The 26,721-nt window shown below is 62.4% G+C and overlaps 1 protein-coding gene across 1 annotated transcript in view; it reads left to right on the top strand.

Annotated features, from left to right (window-relative positions):
- The first annotated feature begins 514 nt into the window (after positions 1–514).
- The window catches only part of DSCAML1 (DS cell adhesion molecule like 1), a 227,405-nt gene continuing 201,198 nt past the window's right edge, over positions 515–26,721 (top strand). The window contains exons 1-3 of the mRNA XM_055130810.1: positions 515–679; positions 15,566–15,883; positions 18,575–18,721. Of these exons, the coding sequence (XP_054986785.1) occupies positions 634–679; positions 15,566–15,883; positions 18,575–18,721 (511 nt within the window). The 5' untranslated portion in view covers positions 515–633. The remainder of the gene's footprint in view (positions 680–15,565; positions 15,884–18,574; positions 18,722–26,721) is intronic.

The following is a 26,721-nucleotide window of genomic DNA, read 5'->3' as shown; positions in this document are numbered from 1 at the left end:
TGTGTCTATGTGTGTGTGTGTGAGTGCACGTGTCTGTGTGAATATGTGTTTGTGCATGCATACATGCATGCATGTGTGTGTGTGTGTGTGTGTGTGTGTGTGTGTGTGTGTAATTTTAGCTGGGTCTCCCCAGCAGGGCTTGGAGAAGTAACCAGGGGGTGGCTAGGAGCTGGGAGGGGCAGGGAGGTACCAAAGCGTCTTAGTCTGGATTTTCCTCTGAGCCTCCTGCTCCCCTAACCACGAGGTAAACTGAGTCTGAAAGAGTTGGGAAGCTTTGACCTCCAGGTCACCGGGCCAGGAGATGGGGCGTTCTTGACCCGCTCGCTTGGAGGGGGGCCCCCCGGGGGGTGCCAAGACCCCCACCCCCCGTATCTGAAGCGGGGTCGCGGGCGGGGGGCTGCCCCGCGGCCGGCCGGGCCCCCCTCCCGCGCGCGGGGGGCGGGGAGAGCTGCCGCCTGGCCCAGCCCCGCGGATGACAGGAGCCGGGGCGCGGGAGGGAGGAGCCGCGCGGCGGAGCGCGGGGCTGGAGCAGAGAGCGCGGGGCGCCGAGTGCGGGCGGCGGGCGGTGCGGAGCGGAGCGGGGCGAGGCGGCGGCCACAGCACCACCTCCCCGGAGAAAGGGCCGCTTATGGCATGTGGCTGGTAACTTTCCTCCTGCTCCTGGACTCTTTCCGCAAAGGTGAGCGGCGCGGGCGGCGGGGCGGGCCCCGGGCGGAGTCCGCGCCTGCCCTTTGGGGGCGCGCCCGGAGGGGCGGCGGCGAGCGAGACCCCCGGCCCTACCCAGGCCGGGGTGGGGGGCGCGCGCGGGGGTCCCCGCGGCTCCGCTCCGCGTGGCTGGGGTCCCAGCCCGGGGCGCTGGGGGCCGCGGGGCCCCCCGGAGCAAGTTTGTTCCCCGCACCCCGAGGTCGCCTCCCCTGCCCGCGCCGCCCGGGCCCCAGGGCGCTTGGTCCCCGGCGGGGCTGGGCGCGGGGCCCGGGCCGGGGCCGGGTGGGGGGCGTGTCCCGCCCCCCGGACGGACGGCGTGGCCAGGGGTGGGTCCAGCGGCCGGCGAGCCCGGACCTGCCGCGGGGCGTGCGCCGGGTCCCGGGGGCGGAGGCGCCGCGACGCACGGGGCTGGCCGCGGACAGGCGTTCCGGTCACCGGTCACCGGTCACCCGGCGCCGTCGCGGACCCAGACCGGGGCCCAGGCGCGCGCTGGGCAGGCGCCGGCGGCCAGCTCCGCACCCCGCGCCGTGGGCACACCTGCCCGGCCGGACTCGCGCCCCTGTGCGGCCGCGAACTTTTCTCCTTCTCGCCTCGCTGCCCACCGCTTCGCTGCCCACCGCTCGGTCCCGGCCCAGCCGCCGCCTTCAGAACCCGGGCGTTGGGGGATGGGCGGTCCCGCAGCGGGTGGGCGCCCCACGCGGGGTGGGGGGGTCCAGCTGGCCTTTGTAGGGGGTGACCACAAGCTCCGCGGGCCGGGACGCATCACCTGCCCGCGCTGGCCACGGGGTCTGGTGCAGCGGCCAGTGTGTGGGTCCGAATTTTATCTCTCAGCATCGCCCCTGAGATAGGGGGATTGCCCAGAGACCGGTCCATTGGGTCAGCAGCGGCCTCTGAGTCCTGGACACAGTAGTTGAGTTTCTCAGACCCAGCGGGGCCCAGGACATGCCCCTCCCAGGCCGGACTAGGTGGGCTCACTGGGCCCCCCACCCCAACGACCCTCTTGTCTCACTTTGGGGGCACTGGAAGCCTGCCTCCCGTCCAACCCCCATCCCACCCCCAGTCTTCCTTCCTCTCCCCCCTCTCTCTGCCTCCCTCCACCCCCGCAGGCTGGCAGCCTCGCAGCTTTAATTACATTAATATTAAAAATACATAAGGTGAGGAGAGGCAGCTCTCTCTCCCTCTCTCTCCCTCTCTCTCTCCCTCTCTCTCTCTCTCTGTCTCTCTCTCTCCACCCCCACCCCATTTCCATTTTGCCAGGCGAGAAAGCACAGGCCAAAGTGGCCAGCGTGTCCCTGCCCACATTGTCCTCGCCGCCTTCCCCTTTCACCCCTTCTCCCTCTTTCCAAGCCTCTTGCAAGGGGCAAAAAAAAAGGATTAAAAAAAAAAAGACAGGGAGTCTCCCTAGAGCAGGTTCCTGGGCGGTCACCTGAGCCCCCCCCTACCCCCCCCCCCGCCGTGTCCCTGGCTTTAATAAATGAAGCCCGGCCATTTGATCCGGCGGGAGCAGATGGGGTGGGGGTAGGACAGAGGCCCAGAAGGCCCCAGGACCACGGCGGAACAAAATCCTTTCCAACTCCAGAAGGAAGTTGCCACGGCCTCGGGCCTGGGGGCCAGGTGAGCGCCCCGCGGGGCCTGTCCGCAGGGCTGCCCCCTCCCCGCCCCCGCCACCCCGCTGCCACTCGGGCATCTGTGCCCGGCGCCAGGGCGGCCCGCCAGACGGCCTTTCTTTCCCTTCATGCCTTAATTGGGTCTCAGGTGCCAGGCGGGTCCCCGGGGTCTGTTCTGATTGGGGTGGCACCCGGGCATTGCGGGGCGGGAGGGGGGGTGGGGAGGGCGTACGGCGCGCCCCAGGGAAGACGGGGTTCGGGAGGCGGGGAGGATGGGGTTTGGACGTGTTCTCCGTTGCCAGTCACCCCCACGGCACCAGGGAAAATGTAGATGGGAACGTTGGAGCTGGTTACAGAAAACAATATCCTCTCGCAATAATTTGTCCGTCCATCTGTGAGGATCCGGGGGAGGCAGCGCGAGAGGGAGGGAGGGAGGGAAACCGGAGGAGATGGCGCGTCCTCGGGATGGAATTAAGCAGTTATTGGATGTGCTCTAAGCTCCTGTTATTTCCATTCCTCTCGAAATACCTTTTTTATTTTTTATTTTTATTTTTCGGATGAAGCCAGAGCGCAGGCCGATTCCCCAGAACCAAACTGGGCAGGTGTTTTAATAATCAGCTCTCGGGTCTCCAGGAACTGCCTGGTTATTGGCCAGGCTGGGCCAGGTTTGGGCAATCGAGGAGCCCGGCACGGCTCGCCCCCTCGCTCCAGCCTGCGTGCCCGCATCTGTGTCGCCCGCATTTGCATTTTTACTGTGTAAAAGAACAAGCTTCCCCGGCACTAAAATCCCTGTTTTCTAAAAGCCAAAATAATGGGTTGCATTGATTGTTTCATTTCCCACCCCAGCCTCTGATGGGGACTGGTGGTTCTTCCCTCTCGAGAAGACCAAATTAAAAGCCTTCGTCGAGCCATTAAGAAAATCTCTAACACTCTGTTCACTGTCTAATTAAAAAGGGGGAGAAGAGAAGCGGGGGGTGGGGGTGTACGTATTTTTAAAATCGCGAAATGGCAAACAGAACGGGGGGGGTAGGGAGCACCTCAAGAGTGGAGGAGGACCAGGGGCCCCGGGGTGCTAGGGAGAATCACAAAGCTGTCCCATAATCCTTCCGCCTCTCTCTCCTGGGCATCAAAGTCGCCGCTGCTAGTATATCTCTGCAGTAGGATGGGGAGCTCGATTAGGAACAAAAAAGCAAGTAAGCAGTTGACCCGAAGGCCGTGCTTAAGTTGGGCAGGTCCGGGAGAGCAGGAGAAGGGCAGGGGGTGGGGGTGAGGGGTCTCAACCCCTGTTACCTAGCCAAGGAAGCAAGCGCCCAGGCAGACAGATGGGGGACCCCCAGACACGGGGCCAGAGACTGCCCCGGGGTCCACCGCGACCATGGGCTCTGCTTGGGGTGCACATCCCCCTTGCCGCCTGCGTCTTCGGGAATTTCATCCTGTGGCTTGCTTGGTTCTCCGCGTAGCCGGAAGGGGATCGTATTCGTGGATGAGTGGCAGGAAGCGTGGCAGTTCCGGAAAGCTTTCTGGGGAGGAGGGGAGAAAAGGGTGCGGGTGCCAGGCTGGCAGCCCTGCCTCCCCGCCAGGCCATCTTGGGGGGTCTGTTTCCCAGGGCACGGGGGGGGGCTGCCAGGAGTATGTGTCCCCCCCTCCCGCTGGCTCCCAAGGTGCCTTCTCTAGCCCTGGAGGTTCCAGCCGGCACCCAGAGATGGCAAGGTGCCAGGGACCCGAGGGCAGGCCCCCGATTTGCATCAGATTTGCATACAGATTTGCATGTTCACCCAGCCAGGCCCTGGTGAAAAGCCCCCTGCTTTAGTAGCAGCCAGACCTTGGCTTTTTCCTGCCTCAAATGGGAGCCCTGCAGGGGCGGGGTGGGGGGCGGGTGTTTCACCTGTGCGAGGTGTGTGTGTGTGTGTGTGTGTGTGTGTGTGTGTGTGTGTGTGTGTGTGTGTGTGTGTGTGACCGGGGCCCCAGCCTGGCCGTCTCGGGAGTGGTGGTCCTGCTTGGCTCTCGGCGGTGGGGGTGGGCCGGGGCCCCCCATGCAGACCAGACCAGGGGCCGTCATCCCTCCTGTGCTGCAGGAAAGAAAGGGCGGGAGTGCCACACCAGTCACAGGGCTCTGGGACCCATGTTAGCCCCGGGTGTGTGCACCGCCAGGATGGGGGGGAAGGGTTCAGGAGTGTGTGGTCACCCTCTTGGCTGGACAGCCCCCCACTGAGAAGGGAGGGGCTGGGACCAAGTGGGATTAGGGGAAGAGCCCCCTCTCCTTTTCTCGACACTCGTCAAGCTAATGGTTCCAGGGGTGGTGACGCCAGGGGAGGTCGGGCGGGGGTCCCAGCAGGAGGGACGGAGGAGGAGAGAGGGGTGGGGGTCCCAGCAGGAGGGACAGAGGAGGAGAGAGCGATGCAGCGGGACTTGGGGCCCCAGTTCCGGGCAGCGGGGGCACTCCTCGTCCGGCTGCTGGCTGGGGTGCTGCTGCAGGAAGTAGTTTGGGGGTGCTGTGGTCGGTATTCCCGGGCCCCCCCGCAGGCGGGCACAGCTCGAGGGTTTTCCTGTCTTCGCGGAGGGCCCAGCTCCCCAGGCCCGGGGGCTGTGGGCAGAGCTTCCCCCTCTCAGTCCCTGCGGCTGGAACATTCCAGACTGGGACGGTGTGGTGAAGCCGAGGATACAGGAGGGCAGCTTCACAGAGACAGTCAGAGTCCGGCAGTCCTGCTCCCGCGGGCCTGAAGCTGAGGCTCCACTCGGGACTGTGGAGCCCCTGGGTCTCCTCCCGGGGAACGAGCGTCCAGACAGGAGGTGCTGAAGGGCCGCGTGCGCTGTCCTCGGTAGCCCCGAGACCTGCTTCTTTCTCTCTGAAACGCTTTCCCCTCCCTTCACTGCCTGCCCAGACCCCCGTCCTGAGTACTGGGCTGCTGCTGCTGCTGCTGCGAGGGTGGGCAAGACAGGTGGCCACCTACCCTTCTCTTTGTCAGGGTGAGCCCACCCCAGCCCGCCCAAGGAGGTGGGGGCCAGTTGGGACGTCACCCCCTGGACCCAGCTCTTGACCTCAAGGGTCCCAGAACCACTGCTCCCTGAGGACCCGGTCTGACGCCGGGAAGCAGCAACTGAGCAGAAACCGCGCAGGGCCCATGGCAGGGTGGGGGTGCGAGGGGCTCGTGGGGGGGGAGGGGAGCCCTGTACGCCACGGAACAGTTGTTTTCCTGGGGCACGGGCTAGCATGAGCCTGGGGTGCCACCGGGCTGCCCTGCTGCTGGTCTCATCCACATCCAGCCTCCCTGCCTCTGCTCCCCCGAGTGCCCTTGACCCTTTCCAAGGTCAGCATCCTGGGGATGTGCAGTTACTCCCACGCGAGCTACGAGACATCCCGCCTCGGTGCTGTGCGTGTTGGAAAGAGCTTTGTCCGCAGGCCCCGACGTTCCGGCTCAGCCGGTCTCCGCAGACAAGTGACCTGGGGAGTCCTGGTCTCTCGTTGCTAATCTTCTTCCCCCTCCTGGCGTTGTGTAGGGGGGGAGCGGGGGAGAGGGCCACAGCTGTGTGCATGCAAGCAGCAAGGGGGCAGCTGCGGTAGTGTAGCCAGGGCCAGGCCGGAGACTGTCCTCTGGGAGCTGGCTCGGGAGTGCCCCGCCCCCGGGGCCCACTCGCAGGATGAGCACTGAATTGGGGTCCCTCAGAGGCAGGTTGTTCCGTGGCTCCCCGCAGGGACCTGATCTTTGGGGGAAGATCGGGAGACACAGGCCAGACACCCTGGAGGCGGCTGCTCGGATCCAGGCCCCAGGCACCCCGCTTCTGGTGTGCCCCGCAGAGCCAGGGGGCACTGCTGTCGGGGTGCGCCCTGTGACCAGAGTCCCGGGCTCCTCCCCCATGCCCTCTCTCTACACCCCAGCGCGGGCGGGCCTGGTCCCCAGTCACCCCATGTGGTTGTGGCGCCCTCCCTGCCCTTCGGCCAAGCCCCCTCAGCTGGCCGCCGGGGCCCATTCCTCCTGTCCGGCAGGGCACATGGACGCAGCCAGCCACATCCCCTTGGAGCCAGGCCCTGTCCACTCCTGCGCCAGGCCGGCTTCCTCCACGTCACCTGCCTGGCTCATACCTCTGGCTGTCTCCGGCGCCTCCATCACCGGGGTCCAGGGGAGGGAGCGGCCGGAATGGAAAAAGCAGGGCCACTTGGGGGCGCTGGGGGGGCAGGGTCCTCCCGCCTCTCTTGGCCTCTCTCCCGTGCATACGTGGAGGAGATAGAAAATAATCTCTTAAATCCCTCAAGCGTCGGTGGGTCTCAATCTCGGCTCCTCTGCGGGGGACAACTGGGCCGCCCGAGCCCAGGCCCTAGAGGGGCCTCCCGCCGCCCGGAAGGGGCCGGAAAGTCCAGAGTCTGTCCAGCTGCTGCTTCTGGGGCTCCAGCGGCGACTCATCAGCCTTCCTGGACCCCAGCAGCTCCCCGGGGCTGGCTGGAGGAGCTGGGAATCTCTTTGTTGTCGTTGGGTCACACTCGGCGATGCTCAGGGGTCACTCCTGGTCGTGTTCTGGGGACCAGATATAGTGCCAGGGACCAAACCTGGGTCCGCTCTGTGCGAGGCAAGCGCCCTCCCCGCTGTACCAGCTCTCTGGCTCCAGTGTGCTAAGAATTAAAAATAGGGTAAAAAAAATAAACAAAGTCCATCACCCCTCGCTGTCCCCACCGCATCTTCCTGCTGGACAAGGAAGATGCACTTGGGTCCTGGACCCCAGCATCCGGGTATCAGGGGGCAGGGGTGCTGCTCGGTGTCCCCCACATCCAGGTTAGTTGGTGAGGTCACAGGTCAGTTGTCTGGGTCAGTCTTGGCCACTTCTGGGTGACCCTCCTTGCAGGGGCCCTCCTTGGTCGTCCGACCCCCTCCTGGTCACTCGGGTCAGTGATGTCTAGAAGCGTCTCTCTGTGGAGGCACCAGCCAGAGGAAGCCTCCTGGGGGTCTGGTGGCTCCAGGAGGGTGTTTGCTCCTTGGGGCTGTGGGGTCTGAATCAGGAGCCCAGGTCACGGCTGATGGGGTCTCTGGCGGGAAAGGGGCCTAGAACCAGCGCTGCGGAGAAAGGGGTTGAACAGAGTCAGGGCCAGGCAGGGTCAGATGTGGGGCGGGGAGGGGGGGACCCTGTCTGTTCAGGCTTCAGCCACGCCCCCCGGAACCTCTTCAGGGAGACTCGGGCTTCTTCCCCGAGTGCAGACTGTCCTCATGGTGCAGACGCCCCATCCGACGTCAGCGTTGCCCCCGCAGGAGCTCCCAGCCTGTCTCCTCTCTCGGCCCATTGTCCCGGCTGTTGGGTGAGGGCCGGCAGGGGCAGGAAGGACGGGATGGCCTGTGAGCCCTGGGCACGGCCCCCCACCCCAGCTTGCAACCAGCCTTTGGCGCTGTGGAGAGGCCGGGTGCCGGCCCCGGGGACTTTCTGTGGCACTCAGGGGTGGGTGGCCCGGTGCAGGTGGGCAGGGTGGTGTGCAGACCCTGCCAGCCAAGCCCAAGGGTGCGGGAGACTCCAGGCCCGCAGGGGTGCGGCTGGACCTCCTGCCTCCGTTTCCTGTCTGAGGACTGGGGAGCAGACCCTCTGGGGTTCAGGCAAACTGTCCAGGGGCTGGAGAGGTAGGACCACCCCCACGCATCTCTGACACATGCCTCCCCCCAAGCATTGCTGAGTGTTCCTGGGCACTGCTGCGGGGGGGGGGGTGCCTGGTGGGCCCCAGACCCTTGGCTGTCCCAGTGGGCTGAGACCTCCTGAGCACCCTCCCCCCCACCACACACACACACATAGACTAAAAAATTAGGGCCAGAGAGATAGGGCAGTTAGATCCTTGGCATGCCCAGTGGACCCCTGAGCCTCCCAGGTATGATCCCTGAGTGTAGAGCAGGAGTCAGCCCTGATCACCACCAGGTGTGAACCCAAACCCCAAGTAAAGAAATAAAATAAGATAAATAAGATGTCCGCGTGAATCTTTCGGGGGTGGTGGGTTTGGGCCTGGGGGGTATTCAAGGGCTGTTCTTGACTGTCTGCTCAGGGGCCACTTTTGGTACATGGGGGGACGCGTGTGGTGCCAGGGATCAAATTGTGCTTGGTTGTGTGCACGGCCGGTGACTCAGCCCTGTACTAGTGCTCCAGCCCCAACCCAGGTGATTTTATTTAAGGGGGAACGTGCAGTTTGGGTAGCAGCCTGCAGTGCTCAGGGCTTACGCCTGGCTCTGTGCTCAGGGACCACTCCTGGCGGGACTGAGGGCCACCTATGGTATCGGGGATTAAACCAGGTGGCCATGTGGAAGGCAAGCACCTTACCCACTGTACCATCTCTCCGGCCCTCATCCAGCTGATTCTTATTGTACGTCATGCTTGAGAGTGCCTGTCGGAAGTTGCTGTTATTATTATCGTAGGTGAGAGGTAAATATTTGTGGCGGGCATATTTATCCCACCAATATTTACTATGTGCCTGCTGCAAGGATAATACAGCCGCACCAGGAATCATCCCGTGTATGCGCCCATCCAGCTACAGTGCTTCACGGCAGTCTAGTTGCCCCCAGTTTACAGACGGGGAAACTAAGGCGCAGGGTGGGGAGGACATGGGGCTAAGTGGCACTAAGTGGCAGTGCAAGAACCCAAACCCGGTGGCAGGATGCTCGTGCCCTGGTGTTGCCTTGCTGCGTTTCCCAAAGACGCCCCCGCCCTGTGTCCATGCCGGGGCCCCGCTGATGGGCTCTTGGAGGCCGGCGGGGGGCGGGCTCCAGCGAGAACGCCGGCTGAGGATGCAGTGAATGAGCCGAGTAAATATTGGGGAAGAAAATGACTCACTTCTCCCGTGCAGGTGACGCGCTGCCCAGCTCTCGTCCCCCCTCGGGTCGTCATTCTCAGTGACTGGAGCTGATGATGACGGGGGTTATCCAGGGCACCCGGGAGGGTGCCTCCCTCCAGCCAGAGACACCCCCCATTTGCACAGCCCAGCGGGAGGGATGCCCCCCCGCCCCCGCGGCCCCCACTGGCTGCGTCTTACACAGCGCCTTCCGGAGAGAAGTCGGTTCCAGCGGTGACCCTGGGGGCAGCCCACGTGCCTGGGGCGATTTCAGGTTTAAAAATATCTCCCTGCGCTATTTCCACGCTTGTGATCGCCCGGCGATTTGGAGCCTGTTTTATGAAACACGGCACTGGGGTGGTGCTGGCCCTCCCTGCGAGCGGCGGCGAAGATTAACTGGGTTTAAGTCCCCGCGTCTGTCACGTCCGCCCAAGCCCATCACTTCCAGTCCTATTAAAAATCTGTCCCCGCCGCTTCCCCCGCTTGGGCCGGAGCAGGCTGCGGAGTCTCCCTGTACGCGTGTCCCCCGCGCTGCCTCTGGGCCGGGGTGTCTGGGCTGGGGGGCCCTAGAGACCTTGCAGGCCGCCCCGTCCTGGGACCGGCATTCCCGGGAGCGAGGGAGAAACCCAGGGAGGCTCTGACTTGGAGCGCAGCCGCGTCCTGGTGGGGCCACACAGCCCCCCGCCCCCCCCACCTGCCATTCTGCGTCGCTCCTCTCTGGAGGACCCCTGCCCCTCACCCATTTTTTGTTTTTGGAAGTCCATGTACAGTGCTCAGGACCTCACTCGCTGCTCGATCGCCGGCCGGCTGGGGGGCGGGGAGGGGGTTCTGGTTCAGCCCCTTGCTCTGGAGCTGGGTCCCACGTGTGTCCGTCTGTCCATCCACACGAAGCTTGACCTCTTGCTTTTCCCAAGTTTTGCAAACTCCCCCAAAGCCTTTCCCCTGCTTCCTTGATGACCCCCTTCTGAGACTGGACCTTACAGCCCTCGCTCCTGTCCCGTTGCTCAGGGCCGTGTTAACCCTTTCCTGTCCTCCATTGCCTTTAGGGCTCTGGAAGCTGGGGTGGGATGTGGGGCTGGGCTGGGGGGGGGTTCTCCCTCGCCTTTGATCTAATCACAAACTCATGCCCAGGATCTGTGGAGCCCCTGGCACTTGGGAAACGTTTCCTGGAGGCCTCCCTCTGCACGATCTCTCTGTACAAGGTCCTGGGGGGCGGGGGGAGGGGTGGGGTGGGGGAGTCAGCTGAGAGGAAGGGAAGCGGGTGGGAGATGGTTGCAGGGCTGTGAAAAGTTGCTCCTGGCAGTGACCTCAGACGCCCTCGGGCCCCCCTCAGGAGCGTGATGGGCGCTGTCCCATCTCTCTTCTCACACTGTCTCACTCCAGGGGCCCACGACTCACCCCTCCTGGCGAGGGCTGGGCGGGCAGCCTTGGGGGGCAGGTGGGAGAGATTGGCCCCACCCTTTCACAGAGGAGGACAACCAGGGCTGGCCGAGCCTGGGTGGCCTCCCAAATGGCCCCCTGAGCACCGCCAGGAGTGATCCCCAAGCACAGAGCCAGGAGGGAGCTCTGAGCTCCGCTGGGTCTGCCCCCTTCTCCCCGCAAAATCCCCTCCAAAAACACCGAGAGGGGACACCCCACGTTGAGGGACGGCGTGGCTGGCCTGGGGCCGCGCGGCAGGTCAGGCGTGAACTGGGCGGTGGGCTGATGCTTGAGGCCCGTGCTGGGCCCTTTCACCCTCTGAGTGCTCCCTCCGAGCTCGCCAGGCCTCATGGGAGAGTCCCAGGGGCGAGCGCCGCCCCCAGGTCCTCGCGCTCCCTCTGTGCCTGGGGGTCACCCTCAGGAGCGCCCTGCCTCACCCTCTTCCTGGTAGAGGGCAGAGACTGGCGCGGCCTGGTCGGGGTGTCTGGGCCTCAGTTTCCCTTGTGTGGGTCCGCGCACCCTGTTCTCCTGGCAGGGTGCGGCTGCCTTAATGTTTATTTAAGGGCTCCTGCGTGCCTGCTGACAGGGGCCTTGAGCGGGTAACAAACGAGCCCGACATAAGTGCGCAGCGCTATTGTTTACACCCAAGGGTGATGTTTCATGACGGCAGCGCACTGTCAGAGCTGCAGCAGAGACGAGCGCTTAGCCTGCCCCCCGCCCCCGCCCCCCCAGACCCAGGAGACGGCGGTTCCCGTCCGGCCGCCCGCTGAAGCGAGATGAGGCTACTCACCGTCGGCGATAAATCTGCCGTTTCATCAGCTTTGACAGGTGGCCGGAGCATCCTGGCCCATTCATCAACGAAATCTCCCCCGCTTGGCGTGGCAGAGACCTCGTGTCCTTGGCTCCGGCACGACCTGCGGGCCACATGCGGGAGGGCGGTTGTCACCGAGGCTGGCACTCCGGGCGCCAGGCCAGGCGTCCTGGGGAAGGGGCTTTCTTAGCAGCCAGGAGTGGAGGCTGGGACTGTGTGCTGGGCGGGAGCAGGGCACGAGGCCCAGCCAGGCCCGGCCAGTGTCAGGACCGGCCAGTTGTTCCTGGGGTTCCCACAATGGAATCGCTCCACTGGGGCTCCAGGGCCCACCCGGGCCAGCCTCCTGCCCCACTGCGTGCCCAGCTGCGCGTGGCCGTGGAGAAGTTGGTTCTCTTTGCCCTCCTCATCGCCCCACTGGTCAGATGGGGCTAATGACCGCAGGGCTCCCTCGGGCCTCCTGAGTGGAGGCCTGGCCTCATGGGGCAGCTGATGAGGGGCAGTTACCACAGCAGCCACTGCCCCCCTCAGACAAGCTCCTCGGCCTCTTCTTGCTCTGCGCCTTGGAATCAGGCAGTTTCTGGATTCCTCTCCGCTCCGGCCCTTCCTCAGGCTCCCGAGCCCATTTGTCAGTCGCAGTGCAGAATCCTTCCGTTCCTTGATGGGCTTTGGCTCCCGGGATCCATAAAGCTGCCACCAGGAGGTTGTCTGATGAGCACCGTGGTCTCGGGGCGCGCCCAGCCCTCCAAAGGGGCTCCCCACTCCATGGGCTGGACTGTTGGGTGTCTGAAATGTTGCATCCCACAGGGACCATCCCGGGAGATGTGGGGTGTGTGTGTGTGTGTGTGTGTGTGTGTGTATGTGTAGTGTGTGTGTGTGTGCATGTTTGAGCATATGTACACGTGCACACATGCGTGTCCCTGCATGTCTTTGTGTAAGAGGTCAATTGTGCCTGACTGTACATGTGTAGGCTTGATTGGAGGCACGCAACACCTATATGTGCGTGTGTGTCCATGCACGCATGCAGCTGTGTGTTGATGTGCACAGCTGGGTGTGCTCACAATGTGTTCCAGTGCACAAACACACACACGTGCATTTGTGTATTTGTGTCTGGGGATGCATGTGATTGTGCACCTGTGTTAACTTGCAGATATGTGTGTGAGTATGTACAAACCCACATGTGTTCATGTGAGTCTGTGAATTTGTATGAATACTGTCCGGTGCATATGTGTATGCATGAGTGTGCATGCATACCTGAGTCTGTGTACGGTTCTGTGTGTGCATGTGTGAATGCACACATGTGAGTGTATACACACATGCATGCCTGTGCATGGGTTCAGGTGAGTGCCACACACACATGCATGTGTATTCATGTGTGCACACATATGTGCATATGTGTGAGTGATGAGTCCATGTGTGAGTCCAGTTGTGTGTATGTGTGTGGGTATGTGTGTGATTCTGTGTGTGCATACTCATGTACAAGTGTTGGAACTGTTCTTGCCCAGTTGCTGGGGCAGCTGGTGGCCAGGTTGTGTCCGAGGCAGATGGAAAGATCTGCATGGTGTCCGTGGCCAGGTTGTGTTCAAGGCCATGGAAGGCATTGGATTGTGTCCAGCCATCTCGGGCCCGGGCCCTCTGCTGCTCTTGCTCGCAGCCCTCACTTGCCCGGTGTTTGGCCTAGGAGCACTGCTTTGCTCTCCCAGGCCTTGTCCCCTGCCCGTGACTGGGACACCAGCAGTGCCTGTGGGGGTGTTGGGAGCGGATGGACAGGCGTCCCCTAGCACCCACACGGGGAAGACACTGGGCCACTGTTTGCTGAGTGTCTCGGTGGGGTCAGTTCTCAGGAGAGCAGGGGTCTGGGTGAGTGGGCCCAGAGAAGCCCCGTTTGCCGAGTGGCTCAGTGGTCCCGGCTCAGCATCTCGGGCCCCCGTGCGCCGGGCCTCCTTTGGGAGCATCTGCACGCCCCCAGCTGCACCCCTCGCTGCTCTCGAACCCACAGAGCAGCTGTGCCCCGCCTGTCCCCCGTGGGCTGTCACAGGGAGGGCTGCGTGTGGACACACAGGGACAGACCTTCCTGCCATGCGACAGTGGCCGGACACACCCTCCCCCGTCCCTCAGTGCCAGAGCCTGGCAGCGGCTCTGGTGAGGATCATTCTGAGCCGGGAGGCCTGGGTGACCTCCGGGAGCTGCTGTCCCCACGTCCCTCGAGCATGGCCGCACGCAGGCCCCCACCTGCCTGTGGAAGGGTGAGGTCCAGTTGGGACCCCTCTCTGACGAGATGGAGAGGGCTTGGTGCGCACTGCGACCTTCCTGGGGGATCGGCCGGTCCCAGTAGCAGCCGGGACCAGCCTGCCCCCCCATCTGACTTCGCACGAGTGGGCTAGGCGTGGTGTCACCACAGCTGGTCATGCCCACACCCTGTGGTCTTTGCCAGGCTGGAGAGAGGGAAGGAGGTTCTGAAGCCCAGCTCGGGGCTCTTCGAGCTGAAGCTTCTTCCACTCCCGACCCTCTCCCGAGGCCAGACATTCTCCAAATGGATGTCCAGGGCCGTGGGCCAGCTTCCTTCTGCTTCCCGGACTCGGTGTTCCATGAGAGGACCCCAGTCCCAAAGCAGGTGATACTGCCCCTCGCGGGGTCCTGGAACAATGAGGGGACAGCAGAGCTGTAGCTTCTGGGCCAGTTGGGGGGGCACTTCCTGTTTGCTCACTTAAGGTGGTTTCCGGGGGGCGCTGAGTGATTTTATTTTTCTGAGTAAGTCTGGGAACATCTGTTCTCGGCTCACGGCCTGAGGCCATCCGCCTGACTTCCCAGGCAGGGTGTCTTTAACCCTCTCCACTGGGGACCCCCCACTTTTGCCCCAGACACTGTTATGTCACTCTGGGTCGACGGGTCAATGAAAGAGATGTCGAGATCAGACATTCGCTGATGCTAACTCGTAAAGGAACGGGTTTTCTGTTGATTTTATTTGGGGGTTACACCAGGCAGTGCCCAGGGATCTTATTCCTGGCTCAGGGATCAACCCTGAAAGGGCCCCTGGGATCCTGTGGGGTGCTGGGTTCGGAGCAGGATTGGCCACGGGCGAGGTACGCGCCCCACCTGCTGTACTATAGCTCTGGCCCAAGAAACTTATTTTTGGCTGGAGCAATAGCACAGCAGGTAGGGTGTTTGCCTTGCACGTGGTCAACCCGGGTTCGAATCCTCCGTCCCTCTCAGAGAGCCCGGCAAGCAAACGAGAGTATCTCGCCCGCATGGCAGAGCCTGGCAAGCTACCCGTGGCATATTCAATATGCCAAAAGCAGTAACAGGTCTCACAGTGGAGATGTTACTGGTGCCCGCTCGAACAAATCGATTAGCAACGGGATAACAGTGACAGTGACAGTGACTATTTGTGGAGTTTTTTGTGACCCGCCCACATAGTTCCTAGGGGTTTAAGAAGCTGGGTTCTGTGGTGTGCTGTAAAGGGCTCCATGGTGCCCGGTCGCCGGGAGAGCTGTGACTTGCCATGTTGATAATCTCCACCCCCAGTGCCACGCAGGGCTGGGCTGCGAGCGTGGGGAGTGAGGGGGTCACCTGAGTGTCCAACCCGGAGCAGCGGCCCTGCAACTACATGGCCTCACAAGCACCCCTGGGTGCAGCCCTGGTGGCCCCCCGAGTGCTTATGAGCGGGGGCACCAAACCGTCAGGAGCACAGCGCCAGGCCGAATTCTGGGTGAGGCCCTATAAAGAGTGGGTGCTAGAAAAGAGGCAAGCTGGGGGGCGGGGGTCTGAGCTGCTGTGTCTGGGGGAGCTGGGGAACCCCACATCCCCCTCGGCAGTGCCTCTGCTGGACACGGCTGGTGCCTGCCTCCTCTCCCCACTCACGGGGACTGGCCAGGGCCTGGCTCGGTGGGGAGGGGGTGACATGAAAGGCTGGGCACGTGCCTTGCATGTCACCCCCCGGCTCCCCAAGCCGCACTGGCTGTGGCCCCAGAGCAGGGCTGGGTCCAAGCAGTGGTGAGTTATCCTGCCTGCCGAGACTCAGTTTCCCAGGAATGTTCCCCCCCGCCCTCCCCGCCTCCTGGGCAGTGCTTGGAGGACCCCCTACGTGCCCCCCAAATGGAAAATTTTGACTGGACACTCCCCTCGGGCTGGCAGGGGCTCAGTCCCCCTTTGCCCGTGGCTGGCACCCTGTCTGGCCCTCGCCCGAAGGCAGCGGTGCCACCCTCGCCCCTCACCCTCCTCCCCTGCCTCCCCCAGCCCGCCCCGAGGATGTCGGCAGCAGCCTCTACTTTGTGAATGCCTCCGTGCAGCACGTGACCTTCTCCAGCTCCGTGGGCGTGGTGGTGCCCTGCCCGGCCGCCGGCTCCCCCAGCGCGGCCCTTCGATGGTACCTGGCCACAGGGGACGACATCTACGACGTGCCGCACATCCGGCACGTGCACGCCAACGGCACGCTGCAGCTCTACCCCTTCTCGCCCTCCGCCTTCAACAGCTTCATTCACGACAATGACTACTTCTGTACCGCGGAGAATGCGGCCGGCAAGATCCGAAGCCCCGACATCCGCGTCAAAGCAGGTGGGTCCCCGGGGAAGGTGGGGCTGCGGTGTGCCTGCAGCTGCGTGGCCCGAGCAGGCAGCCTTGAGACCTTGAGATACACAGTTGCAAAGTTGTTGCTATTGGGTTTCAGTCATACCAGGTCCCAACACCGTCTCTTCGCCCATTGCACATTTCCTGCCCCCAGCGCCAGTGCCCGAGGACAGATGAGTGGCTAAGGAAACGGTGGCTCAGCTGCACCTTGGAACACAGCGCAGCTGTGGGGGGTGGGGGGAGAATAGAGCCATGGAATTTGCTCATACATGTCACACTGAGTGACATGAGACAGAGGGAGAGGGATAGACATAGAATGATCCCCCATTCATTTGAGGGCTATAAGAAGACACAGTAGGAGACTAATATCCATAGATAGTAGAAACAATTGGTCCAGTGGAAGGAAGGAAGATACACTTTTGAGCCTCATCTGCAAAGCAGATGCCAACACGGCCCGGTTCATTCCCGCTTCTGGTGGGAGCAACTGCGCTCTCCCTCCCTCCCTCCTTCCCTTCCTCCCTACCTTCTTCCCTCCCTCCCTCCTTCCCTCCCTCCCTCCCTCCCTCCCTTCCTTCCTTCCTTCCTTCCTTCCTTCCTTCCTTCCTTCCTTCCTTCCTTCCTTCCTTCCTTCCTTCCTTCCTTCCTTCCACACTCCCTCCCTCTTTTATTCCTTTCTCCTCCCTCCTCCCTCTCTCCCTCTTCCTTTCTTCCTCCTTCTCTCCCTCCATCTCTTCTCTCCCTCCTTCCTTTCTTCTCCTTGAAGAAAGGGGTCTGACTCAGTTGGACTCAGCTCCACCCCCAAGAAAGCTCAGACCTTAGGGGCTTGACGTGGGGGTCCTGTGGGCTGGGAGGGGACAGGAAGTGCTCTTGGGGCAGCTTTCCTGATGATGCCCGAGCAGCCCCAGAGTGCGGTTCCCTGAGTGTGCCTGTGGCCGGCCCGGCAGCACCCCTGACTGCAGGTTTCAGGGGACAGGTGTGGGGGGGCGGGGGACCGTGGGGTGAAAGCTTATTCAGGACTTGATCTGCACCCCTGCACCTGGTGTGGGTCTGAGCTCTGGGAAGTCAGGCTGTGTGCGGGGGTCTCTGCGCGGCTCCTTCCAGGGCTGGGTCCTCTGCCCTGTCCTCCTCACCCATGCCAGCTGCCGATCTCACGCCTCGGTGGAGGCTCCTTCGGGGGGTCGTGCACGAAGCCCTAACGCTGCGAGATTTCTCCTGCCCGGCCCCTGGGGCAAGGCTGAGATGCTTTCTCCTTTTTGTTTTGAACTCTACTCAGCAGTGCTCAGGGCTGACTCCTGCCTCTGTGCTCCGAGGGTCACTCCTGCTGGTGCTTTGGGGACCATAACTTCGTGCCAGGGGTGGGGGCTACATGCCAGGCCAGCACCTGGCCCCGGATTCTCCAGCCCCTGTTTCTTTTTACAGATGCGGGCACTCAGGCTTCCGGTCACTTGGGGGCCTGCTGAAAGGGTGCCCTGTTGGACACTCATGACCTCTGACCTCCGCAGGCTCCCTGAGTTGTTCCGGGGTGAGGGGTGGGCACCTCGATTCCAGCCCTTTTTATTCCTGGGCGGCTGCCTGAGCTGTCCCTGTGAGGACCCCCCTCCCCCCCACACACACCCAGCTGCATCTCTTGGGCCCTGCGGGTGGGCTGGGCAGGAGGCCCCCTGGGAAGCCCAGCCAATTAGCCACGCTTTTTTTTTTTCATTTTGGGTCATACCCGGTGAATGCACAGGGGGTTACTCCTGGCTCTGCACTCAGTGGTTCTGCACTCAAGAATTTTCCTGACAGTGCTCAGGGGACCGTATGGGATGCTGGGAATTGAACCCGGGTCAGCCACGTGCAAGGCAAATGCCCTACCCTCTGTGCTCTCGCTCCAGCCCCCAGTTATCCACTCTTGACCAAGCCCAGGGGTTCGGGTGCCCAGCCTGAGGGGCTGCGGGTCCCTGTGTCACCCCGGCCCTTCTGGCACAGCCCTCGGAGACTGCCGAGTGGGTCTGGGTTGGGGGCCTGTAGCTCTGCTCTGCAGAGGAAGGGGCCACAGGAGCTGCTGGGGGCCACGCAGAGGACGAGGAGCGTCAGGGCGAGGGACACTCAGAACCCTGGAAACAGCCCCGGGACAGTGGGCAAGTGGGGTCGGGGAGCAGAGGCAAATTGGAGTCATGGGGTCAGGAGTGGGGAGAGGGACTGGGCAGCTGTGACTTTGTAGAGCCTGGCCCTCTGGGGGGATCTTGGGGAGGGGGCTTGGCAGAGACACTGCTTCTGAGACCCTGCGGCACTGCGGCCAGCCCAAAAGAGACCCAGGAAGCCATGGACGGGTCAACGTGCCCCTGTTTTTAATGCCACACAATTACGGCCCCTGGGCCCTGGACTCATGGCCTCCGGGTCCCTGGGGAGTGGGGTTCTAGTCTGATTTCCTAGAGGACCCCTCACAGGTGCCCGGAGGTGGGGTGCACGGTCCCTGGGAATGCCAGGGTGACAGCTTGGCCTGAGGGAAACTGGTGGTTTCCTGGAGGTAAGGGGCAGGGGGCAGAGGGGGCAGTGGTGGGGGGCAAGGGAGGGACGTCAGGCAGGAGGGGGAGGTGGGCTGGGGAGGCGGTGGGGGCGGGGACGGGGAGCCAGGCTGCCTTCCTCGCCCCCCACCTGTGGGTCCCAGCTGAGCCGGCGACTCGCTCTTCTCTGCAGTTTTCAGGGAACCCTACACGGTCCGGGTGGAGGATCAAAGGTCAATGCGTGGCAGCGTGGCCGTCTTCAAGTGCCTCATCCCCTCCTCCGTGCAGGAATACGTGAGCGTGGTGTCCTGGGAGAAGGACACAGTCCCCATCACCCCAGGTAAGGGGGGGCGCGGCTGCTGCGGGGGAGGGGGTGCCGGGGAGGGGTGGGCGCACCTGGCCCAGCCCGGCCAGAGCATGAGGTCAGGGTGGAGCTGTGTCTCGGGGTCCGTGCGCCCGTGACCACTGTCGCCGTGGGAGGGACAGACACCGGCACGGGGGCGGGCGTCTCTCTCCTCCCTGGCTGCTAGGCCTTCCGGCACCTTCTCTGCAAGGCTGTTCTGGCTCCTGTGTGCCCCGTGGCCTGGCCGCACCTGCATCCCAGTGGGACCCCGGCAGACGCAGGCTGGTCATGAGGCCCGCAGAGTCCCCCCTCCCCGGCCTGCTGCTCTCTGGGTCACTGTGTCGTGTCACTGTGGCATCAAGATGCCTTATGCGGCCAGTGGCGTGTTGGCATGGCCTGGATGCGGTGGCTCAGTCGGGTGGGGGCTGCGGGACCGGGTCACTGGGACCGCGGAAAGGCATGCATTGGCCTGGGTACCCGAGTTGCATTGGCCTGGGTGCCTTCGTTCCCTTCCTGGATGGCTGCTGGCCAGCCCTTCGCCGGCACTGCCCTGTCCCTCTGTGGGGGTGACCCTCCACGGGTAAAGCTGGCCTGGGAACCCCACGAGCAACCCCCACGTCCTCAGAACACCTCTTGGCCTCCAGTTGCCACGTTTTTCCCCAGCGCTCTAGCATCCTGGAGTATTCGGGGATGCTTCCCCTTCTTCCTTCCTTTCTTTATCTGGGTTTTGCGCCTGTTAAAAGGGGGCCTGGCCCAGGTGCTCTCCATGGGTCCCTCGGCGAGGCTGAGCCATCAGCTCTCTGACGGGCTCCCGTGCTTGGGTCCGGGATGAGGGTGCAGGGTGCGTGTGAGGCCCCCATCCCCCCGTTTCTAAAGCTTTCCTGAGTCTGGGGCCTCGCCGGGGAACTGGGCCGACCCTTCTGCGTCCCGACAACGAGTGTCACAGGATCCTTCCCGGACACATTCACGTGCGCTTTGCTCTTGGTTCCTTCTTCCCTTCTCCCAGGTGGGAGCCCCCAAACAGGTCCTGTGTCTCTGGCCTCTGGTGGGCCACGGTGCCGGCAGGCGGCTGCTCCTACCTTCCGTGGGTGAGGTCACGAGCTGGACGGAGAGGCAGGCAAAGGCGCCGGGGTTTGAACTCAGGGTCTAGTTCACATCAGAGCTACTGTCCAGCCCCCCTGCCCAAGATGCTGCTTTGGAGTGGGTGGGAGGACCACAGAGGGGGGATGGCCATACGAGGCAGGTGGACCCCGCAGCTGGGCTCTTCGGGGCTCGGCTTGGCGCTGAGACCGGGCGTCTTGTGTCCAAAGAGGGGCGAGCAACCCAGCCTGAGACCCAGCGGGAGGTGCTGTCCAGGCCACAGAGGGTGGGTGAGAGTGGCCGCCAGCTTCTCCCCAGGCCATGCCCGTTACGGGGGAGATGGAGGTCCAAGCTTGCTGTGACCCCGAGAACACGCCAGGACCTAGCATTTCTTCTGCTGCTTTTTTGTCACGGCGGGCCGGGGATCGAACCCGGAACCTCTGGCACACGTGGCGAGAGCTCTGCCCCTGAGCTCCGGCCCCAGCCCAGTACCTAAGCTTATGGGCCATCCCGAGGAGGAGGATGGGAATAGAAGAACAAAAATCGTTTATGTGTGCTCACGCTATGCTCCAGACACCGGGCTAAGAAATCCCGGCACGTGGTTTCATGTTATCTTCGTGAAAGAGACTCCCCCCACCCCCCACCCCCATGCACACACACGCCCCTTTGCGAAAGAGGAAATGGAGGCACGGAGCAGTGAGGTAGCTTCTAGCTGTGTGTCTGAGGCTCGGCGGGCAGGGGCTCCCGTGCATTTCTGGGGCTCTAGCTTCCCACGGGGCGTCACGTCCCCCAGAAGGTGTTACTCCGCGTCACGGAGACTTCGGGTGTGGGCGGCAGGAGAGGGGGCCAACTTGCTGCTGGGTTGTCGGCAGCGTTTCACGGGACCTTCTGGAGTGATTCTCCGTCTAGAATCGGATGAGGCTGCTCGGGCTCGAAGCTCACCCCGTCGCTTACTAGTGAGTCAGTCCTTTCCCCTGGCGTGATGCCTCAGTGTCCCCGAGTATAATCAAGCTGGGAAGATAATATCTTAGGTAGTGATATCGAGCACGCGGCCGACCCAGGTTCGATTCCTGCGCCCCTCTCAGAGAGCTCGGCAAGCTACCGAGAGTATCTCGCCCTCATGGCAGAGCCTGGCAAGCTCCCTGTGGTGTATTGGATATGCCAAAAACAGTAACAACAAGTCTCACAATGGAGACGTTACTGGTGCCCGCTCGAGCAAATCGATGAGCAACGAGATGACAGTGATACAGTGCCAGTGACAGTGATATCGAGCAATAATGAAAGGAGCTACTGTGTAAATATATACAGATGAACCAAACTTCCACACTGCCTGGCACGCATTAATGCAGCTCTAGCTATGAATTCTTTTCCATAGGGGCCACGCCCAGGGGAGTCGGGGGGCTTCCCACATGCCAAGCAGGCAGGCGCCCCCCTCCACCCGGCTGTCTCCCTGGCCCGTACCTGCATTATCTCTTGCCTGTCTGTGCCGCTGGCTCTGCGGTGGTGGGTGCATGTCTACTTCTCGCCGGGGGTCCGGGTCGCCTCTTGACCGTCTGTTGGGTGGCAGAAGGGGTGGCTGTAGGAGTTTGGGTGGGACAGGAAATGCGGGAGGCACAGGCCTTGCGGTGCTGGGCTCGATGGGCACGCAGTGGCCAGGAGCCGGGTCGGACGGGGGAGCAGGGAGGCTGATGGGGTCCAGGCCCACGGGGGCGGAGGCAGCGCCCTCCCCCGCGCGGCCCTAGCTCGGCGCTTCAGGGCTGTCTTTGATGTAGACGGGCAGGGGCCCACCGGGCATAATTACCAGGAAGGGGCTTGGTGCTAATCCGCTGGGCTCTGTCGAGCGGCTTCACGGGATCCCCTTGCTTTCTTTTCGCCTTGGAGATTTTTCCTCCCCAGCCAGCCCTCCAGCCCCGTCCGTAATCATTCTAGATCCTTCTACAGCTACGGAAAAACAAACTCCGGAGAGGGAGCCGGGGCTCCTGCTGGCGTCTGTCAATGAGAACCCAGAGTTTGGGCCCACAGGCCATATGCTTTGATTTGGGAAGATGCAAATTGATTGTTTTCAGAAAAATGGATCCTCGGCCCTCTATACACTCTACCCACAGGTGTGTGCATGTGGGTGTGTGTCTCCATGTCTGTGCCAGTGTGTGTATGAGTGCATACCTGTGACTATATGAGTGTGTGTGTAGCTGTCTTTGTGTGACTGTAGTCAGTATAATGGTGTAAATGTGTGTGAGTGTGTGTTTCTGTGACTGTGAGTGTGTGACTGTATGAGTGTGTGAATGTGTATGTCTCTGTGGCTATGTATATAGCTGTCTGTGTGTGACTGAATGAGTCAGTATGATGGTATGAATGTGTGTCTCTGTGACTGTATGAGTGTGTGAATGTGTGTGACTGAGTGTGAGTGATTGTAGGTGTGTGTGACTGTATGAGTCTGTGTGACAGTGTGTGTGTCGCTGTAGGTGTGTGTGACTGTATGAGTGTGTGTGACTGAGTGTGTGTGTCACTGTAGGTGTGTGTGACTGTATGAGTATGTGTGACTGAGTGTGAGTGATTGTAGGTGTGTGTGACTGTATGAGTGTGTGTGACTGTTGGAGTGTGTGTGTGAGACTGTAGGAGTGTTTGTGTGTGTGTGTGCCGGAAACTGAGATGCAGCTCCCTGGTACAGGTGGAGGAGAGAGGGATGGGGTTATCGGCCCACGGGACTGGCGTCATTCCCCTGACACCTGGGGCAGACCCTGGCACACAGGGGTGCCACCAGCATCCCGGGCAGCTCTTCGGGAAGAGCAGGGGCTGGATGGAGGGGCGTGGGGGGGGCGTGGCCCCTGGGAACATGGTGCCTGCCTTTCTGTGTCCCTATCTGGGGAGGCCAGGGCGGGGACCCGTCCAGCTGTCCCAGTGAGCCTCAGTGGCTGTGCTGGGGCCCAGGGCCACTCCCTGGCAGAGTGCGGTGGGGCCATGTGGTTCTGGGGATCCGACCCGGGGTCTCACTCCACCACGGAGCTGCCGCGTGGCTTTGTGTGGGGTAGGTAGAGGCTGGAGGGTCGTCCGAGCGCCCCCGTCTGCCTTCCCCCTGGGACCTCATTCAGGAGCGGGAGCACAGCCCTCTCACCTGTCCCTCTCTGCCTGGCCTTGGCCCGGAGGCAGCCCCCCTCCCCAGAGCAGGCGGGTGGGGCGGGGGGCAAAGGGCTTCGCACGAGCATGAGTCAGAATTAAGGCGTCCAGTGAGGCCGAGATGGGTTTAATTTCCCATCCCGCCATCACCATTACGGAGCATGTTACTGGATATAAAGATGAATCCAGCCCTGTTGCTAATGGCTTCCCATCTCAGCAGCCCTGGTGCCATTGACGCGGGCTCCAGGGGGTGCGATATGCCCCCACCACACACACACTCGGCCCCAGCTCCTCAGTGGCCCCCGTGAGGACTTGGGGCCGAGGCTTCTGCGGGCCTTGATGGACCGGGACGGGCGCCCCGTCCATGCAGAGGGGCGTGGGGGCGGGGATGGGTGGGTGGGTGCTGTCAGCTGCCCAGGCCCGACCGGGAGTGGCAGGGACCTCTGTGTTGGGGCCGGGGTCACACTGGCCCAAGGCGTCCTGCCTGGAAAAGCCCCCACTGCAAGGATTCCCACCCGGCAGCCCCCCACTCTCGCACGCCCTGCCTTTGCCTCCCAGCCCGACCAGGGCCCCGTTGTCAGGTCTGGCCTCTCTCGGCTGTGGCCCATTTCCTCCCCCTGAGGCCTGCAGGCAGGGCACCCCACTCGGCCTCCGCTCCTGAGAACCCTCCCTGGAGGTTGCCTGTGGCAGGTGGGGATCCAGAGGGCGTGTGTGTGTGTGTGTGTGTGTGTATGTGTGTGTGTGTGTGAGAGAGAGAGAGCATGTGTGTGAGTGTGTGTGTATATGAGTGTGTTGAGTGTGTGTGAGCATGTGTGCACATGTGTTTGTATGAGTGTGTGTAAGCATGTATGTGTGTGTATAAGAGTGTGCATGTGAGTATAAGAGTGTGTGTATGTGTGTGACTGTGTGACTTATGTGAGTGTGACTGTGTGAGAGTGTGACTGTGTCACTGTGTGTGACTGTGTGTATGTGTGTGACTGTGTGTGTGACTGTGTGTGAGTCTGTGAGTTTGTGTGTGACTGTGTGACTGTGTGTGAGTGTGACTCTGAGTGTATGTGGCTGTGTGAGTGTGACTCTGAGTGTGTGTGACTGTGTGTGTGACTGTGTGTGAGTGTGACTGTGTGAGAGTGTGACTGTGAGTGTGACTCTGTGTGTGAGTGTGACTCTGAATGTGTGTGTGACTCTGAATGTGTGTGTGACTGTGTGTGACTGTGTGAGAGTGTGACTGTGAGTGTGACTCTGTGTGTGAGTGTGTGTATGTGTGTGACTGTGTGTGACTGTGAGTCTGTGAGTGTGTGTGACTCTGTGTGACTGTGAGTGTGTGTGTGACTGTGTGACTGTGTGTGAGTGTGACTCTGAGTGTGTGTGTGTGACTGTGTGTGACTGTGTTTGAATGTGACTCTGAGTGTGTGTGTGTGTGTGACTGTGTGTGTGTGTGCACCTCTTCTGGTGGTGCTCGTGCCCGGCAGTGCTGGGATGAGAGGTGGGGAACGAACCCCCATCTTGACCACGCAGTGCCTGTGCCTCTGTTCAGCCCTCCCGGCCCTGTGGCGTGGCCTTTTCCGTCTGCTCATCCTCGCTGGCCCCGTCACCGCCCGTGGTAGTCAAGCTAATGGCGGCCTGCACGAGGCCTCTCTGTGCCTGGCATTTCCTGTCCGCCATCTCCACGCCTCACAGTAAGCCTTTAGGAGAGACGACAATGGTTTTGGTTGTTGCTGTTGTTCTTTTGCTCCCCCCTTGCCCTCCCTACCCCAACCACCCCAACCACCATTAGAGTGGGGCAGTGAGGCCCAGAGAGGGAAGCCGCTGACCGGAAGGCACACAGCCAGTGGAACCATGGCCTGGGTCTGGCTTCTCGCTCAGAATGGGCTGTCTCATGGTGCCAGCCTAGGGTCGGGTCCTCCCAGCATCTCACGGGCCCCGTGGCCCAAGCTCTGGCTTGTCCTCAGGGCCACAGTGTCCGGTGGAAAGAGTAGGGAATGGGAGGACGTTCGGCCGAGGTTCGCTGAGGTGCCGGCTGTGTCGGACCCAGGACGGAGAAAGTAGGGCAGGACCGTCCCAGCGCAGCGAGCAGTCCAGCCCGATCTTGCTCTGCTTCGGAAGGCAGGTTCCGGGGACTCGTGGCATAGTGCTCGTGGCTGCTGCTCCTTAGGCCACCTTGGACCCCTTGAGCCATTCTCCCCAAGACCAAGGAGACGAGAGCAAGCCGGGAGGTGCCCAGCCCCGCGTGGGCTACAAGTGACTGGGGGCACTGGGGGTCAGGCAGGGCGCCTCCACGTTCCCAGCCAAGCACCGCGGGCTCGGAGCCGTCCTGGCCGCAGGCCCGCCGTGCCCGGGCGGGGCACGTTTCCCAGCCGGCCGCGGCCACCCTGCCTTGACCCAGACGCCTTCCTCCCCTGTCTGTCTGAGCCCAGCCCGGCTTTCAAAGCCTGGTTCAAAGGCGGCGGCGCCTTGTGATGTCTCCCCTCCGCTCTGCTCGCTGCGGCTCTCACAGCCACCCAGACCAACCTCCTTCTGGGGCACCCGCTGGCGGATGCTCTTCCCGACTCGCTCAGTTCCCTGCTCGGGACGCGAGTCGCCCTCGGCCTGGCCGCACTTCAGGTCTGTGCTCTACCCGCCCCACACACGCCCGACCACCGCGGCAGGAGCCCATCCATCAGACATTCGCGTGCCCGGAGCAGGCCATGAAGTGGCGATGAAACGCCAGAACCGCCCGCCTCCCGCACGTACCCTGCCGTGGAGGGAGAGCTGCCTGGGGTCCCCGGGAAGTGGGGGGCGTCTCAAGGGTGTCCTCGTCTCCCATGTGGCTGAATAAGGGACAGACCGTGTCTGCAGTGCGGGTGCCCATGGGGTGCCGAGTGGTTCCGGGACAGAATTGGGGGCTTGGCACCGGGCTGTCTAGATGCATGGAGCGGCTGGGGTGGTCGGCGGGGCTGACGTGGAAAGGACCAGGGGCTCCGGGGTAAGTGCGGGACCAAGCCCTGCAGAGGGGCCCCTCCAGATCAGGCCTGTCTTCTCCCCTCAGCGTCTCCTGGTGAGGGGTGCTGGAGTCCCCACTTGAGTGGGCTGGCTCTGGCCCGCTCGGGGGTCTTCCCAGGTGGGCCATGCAGCAGCCTCGTTGGAGAGAGAGGCCCGAGGTCAGTCTCAGACTCAGTCTCGGGTGGGGCCGGGGGCCTGGCCTGGGCTTGTGGCTGGAGGGGTGTAGTAGATTCATATGGTCGTGTGCAAAGCTCGCAAGGACGTGGCCTCCAGGTCCAAACCAGGTCCAGAATAGCATAAGGGCGAGGCTAATGGTGACCGGTACCCGGGGGGCCACTGTGTGCCACCTAGCTCTGTTATCAGCGTTTCCGCTCATTTAAGCTGTAAAGCTGCAGAGGACATGGGGCGGGGGCCGGGGGCGGGGGGAGCAGGGGCTCCTGGCACAGATGCACAGACTTGATTCACAAAGAGGCTCAGTGAGGGCCCAGGAGGTGGTTCAATGGTCAAGTACAGACCTTGCATGCTTAAGACTTGGGATCACGCCCTGGCACCACAGACAAAATAGAACGAAAATAAAAAGCAGCGGAATGAAGTGTCGCTACTTCAGACCTGCATTCAGGCCCCGTTATTCACGTTCCCGAGCTCCGGAACCTGGCCTTGCAAAACATAAAGTTAATACACCAGATGTATTTTAGAAAACAAAACGGCAGCAGACACATCAGCAGACGACCCTTCGTCCCTGGGAACTGGGGGGCTGATCTGAGCAGGCACTGCCCGGACGTGGGGCTGGAGGTGGCAGTGAGGCTCGGGAGGTGGCGGCTGGC

This window comes from Sorex araneus, chromosome 3 (genome assembly GCF_027595985.1).
Source record: "Sorex araneus isolate mSorAra2 chromosome 3, mSorAra2.pri, whole genome shotgun sequence".
NCBI lineage: Eukaryota > Metazoa > Chordata > Mammalia > Eulipotyphla > Soricidae > Sorex > Sorex araneus.
The sequence above is the reverse complement of the archived record's forward strand: the minus strand, read 5'-3'. Positions and strand labels throughout refer to the sequence as shown.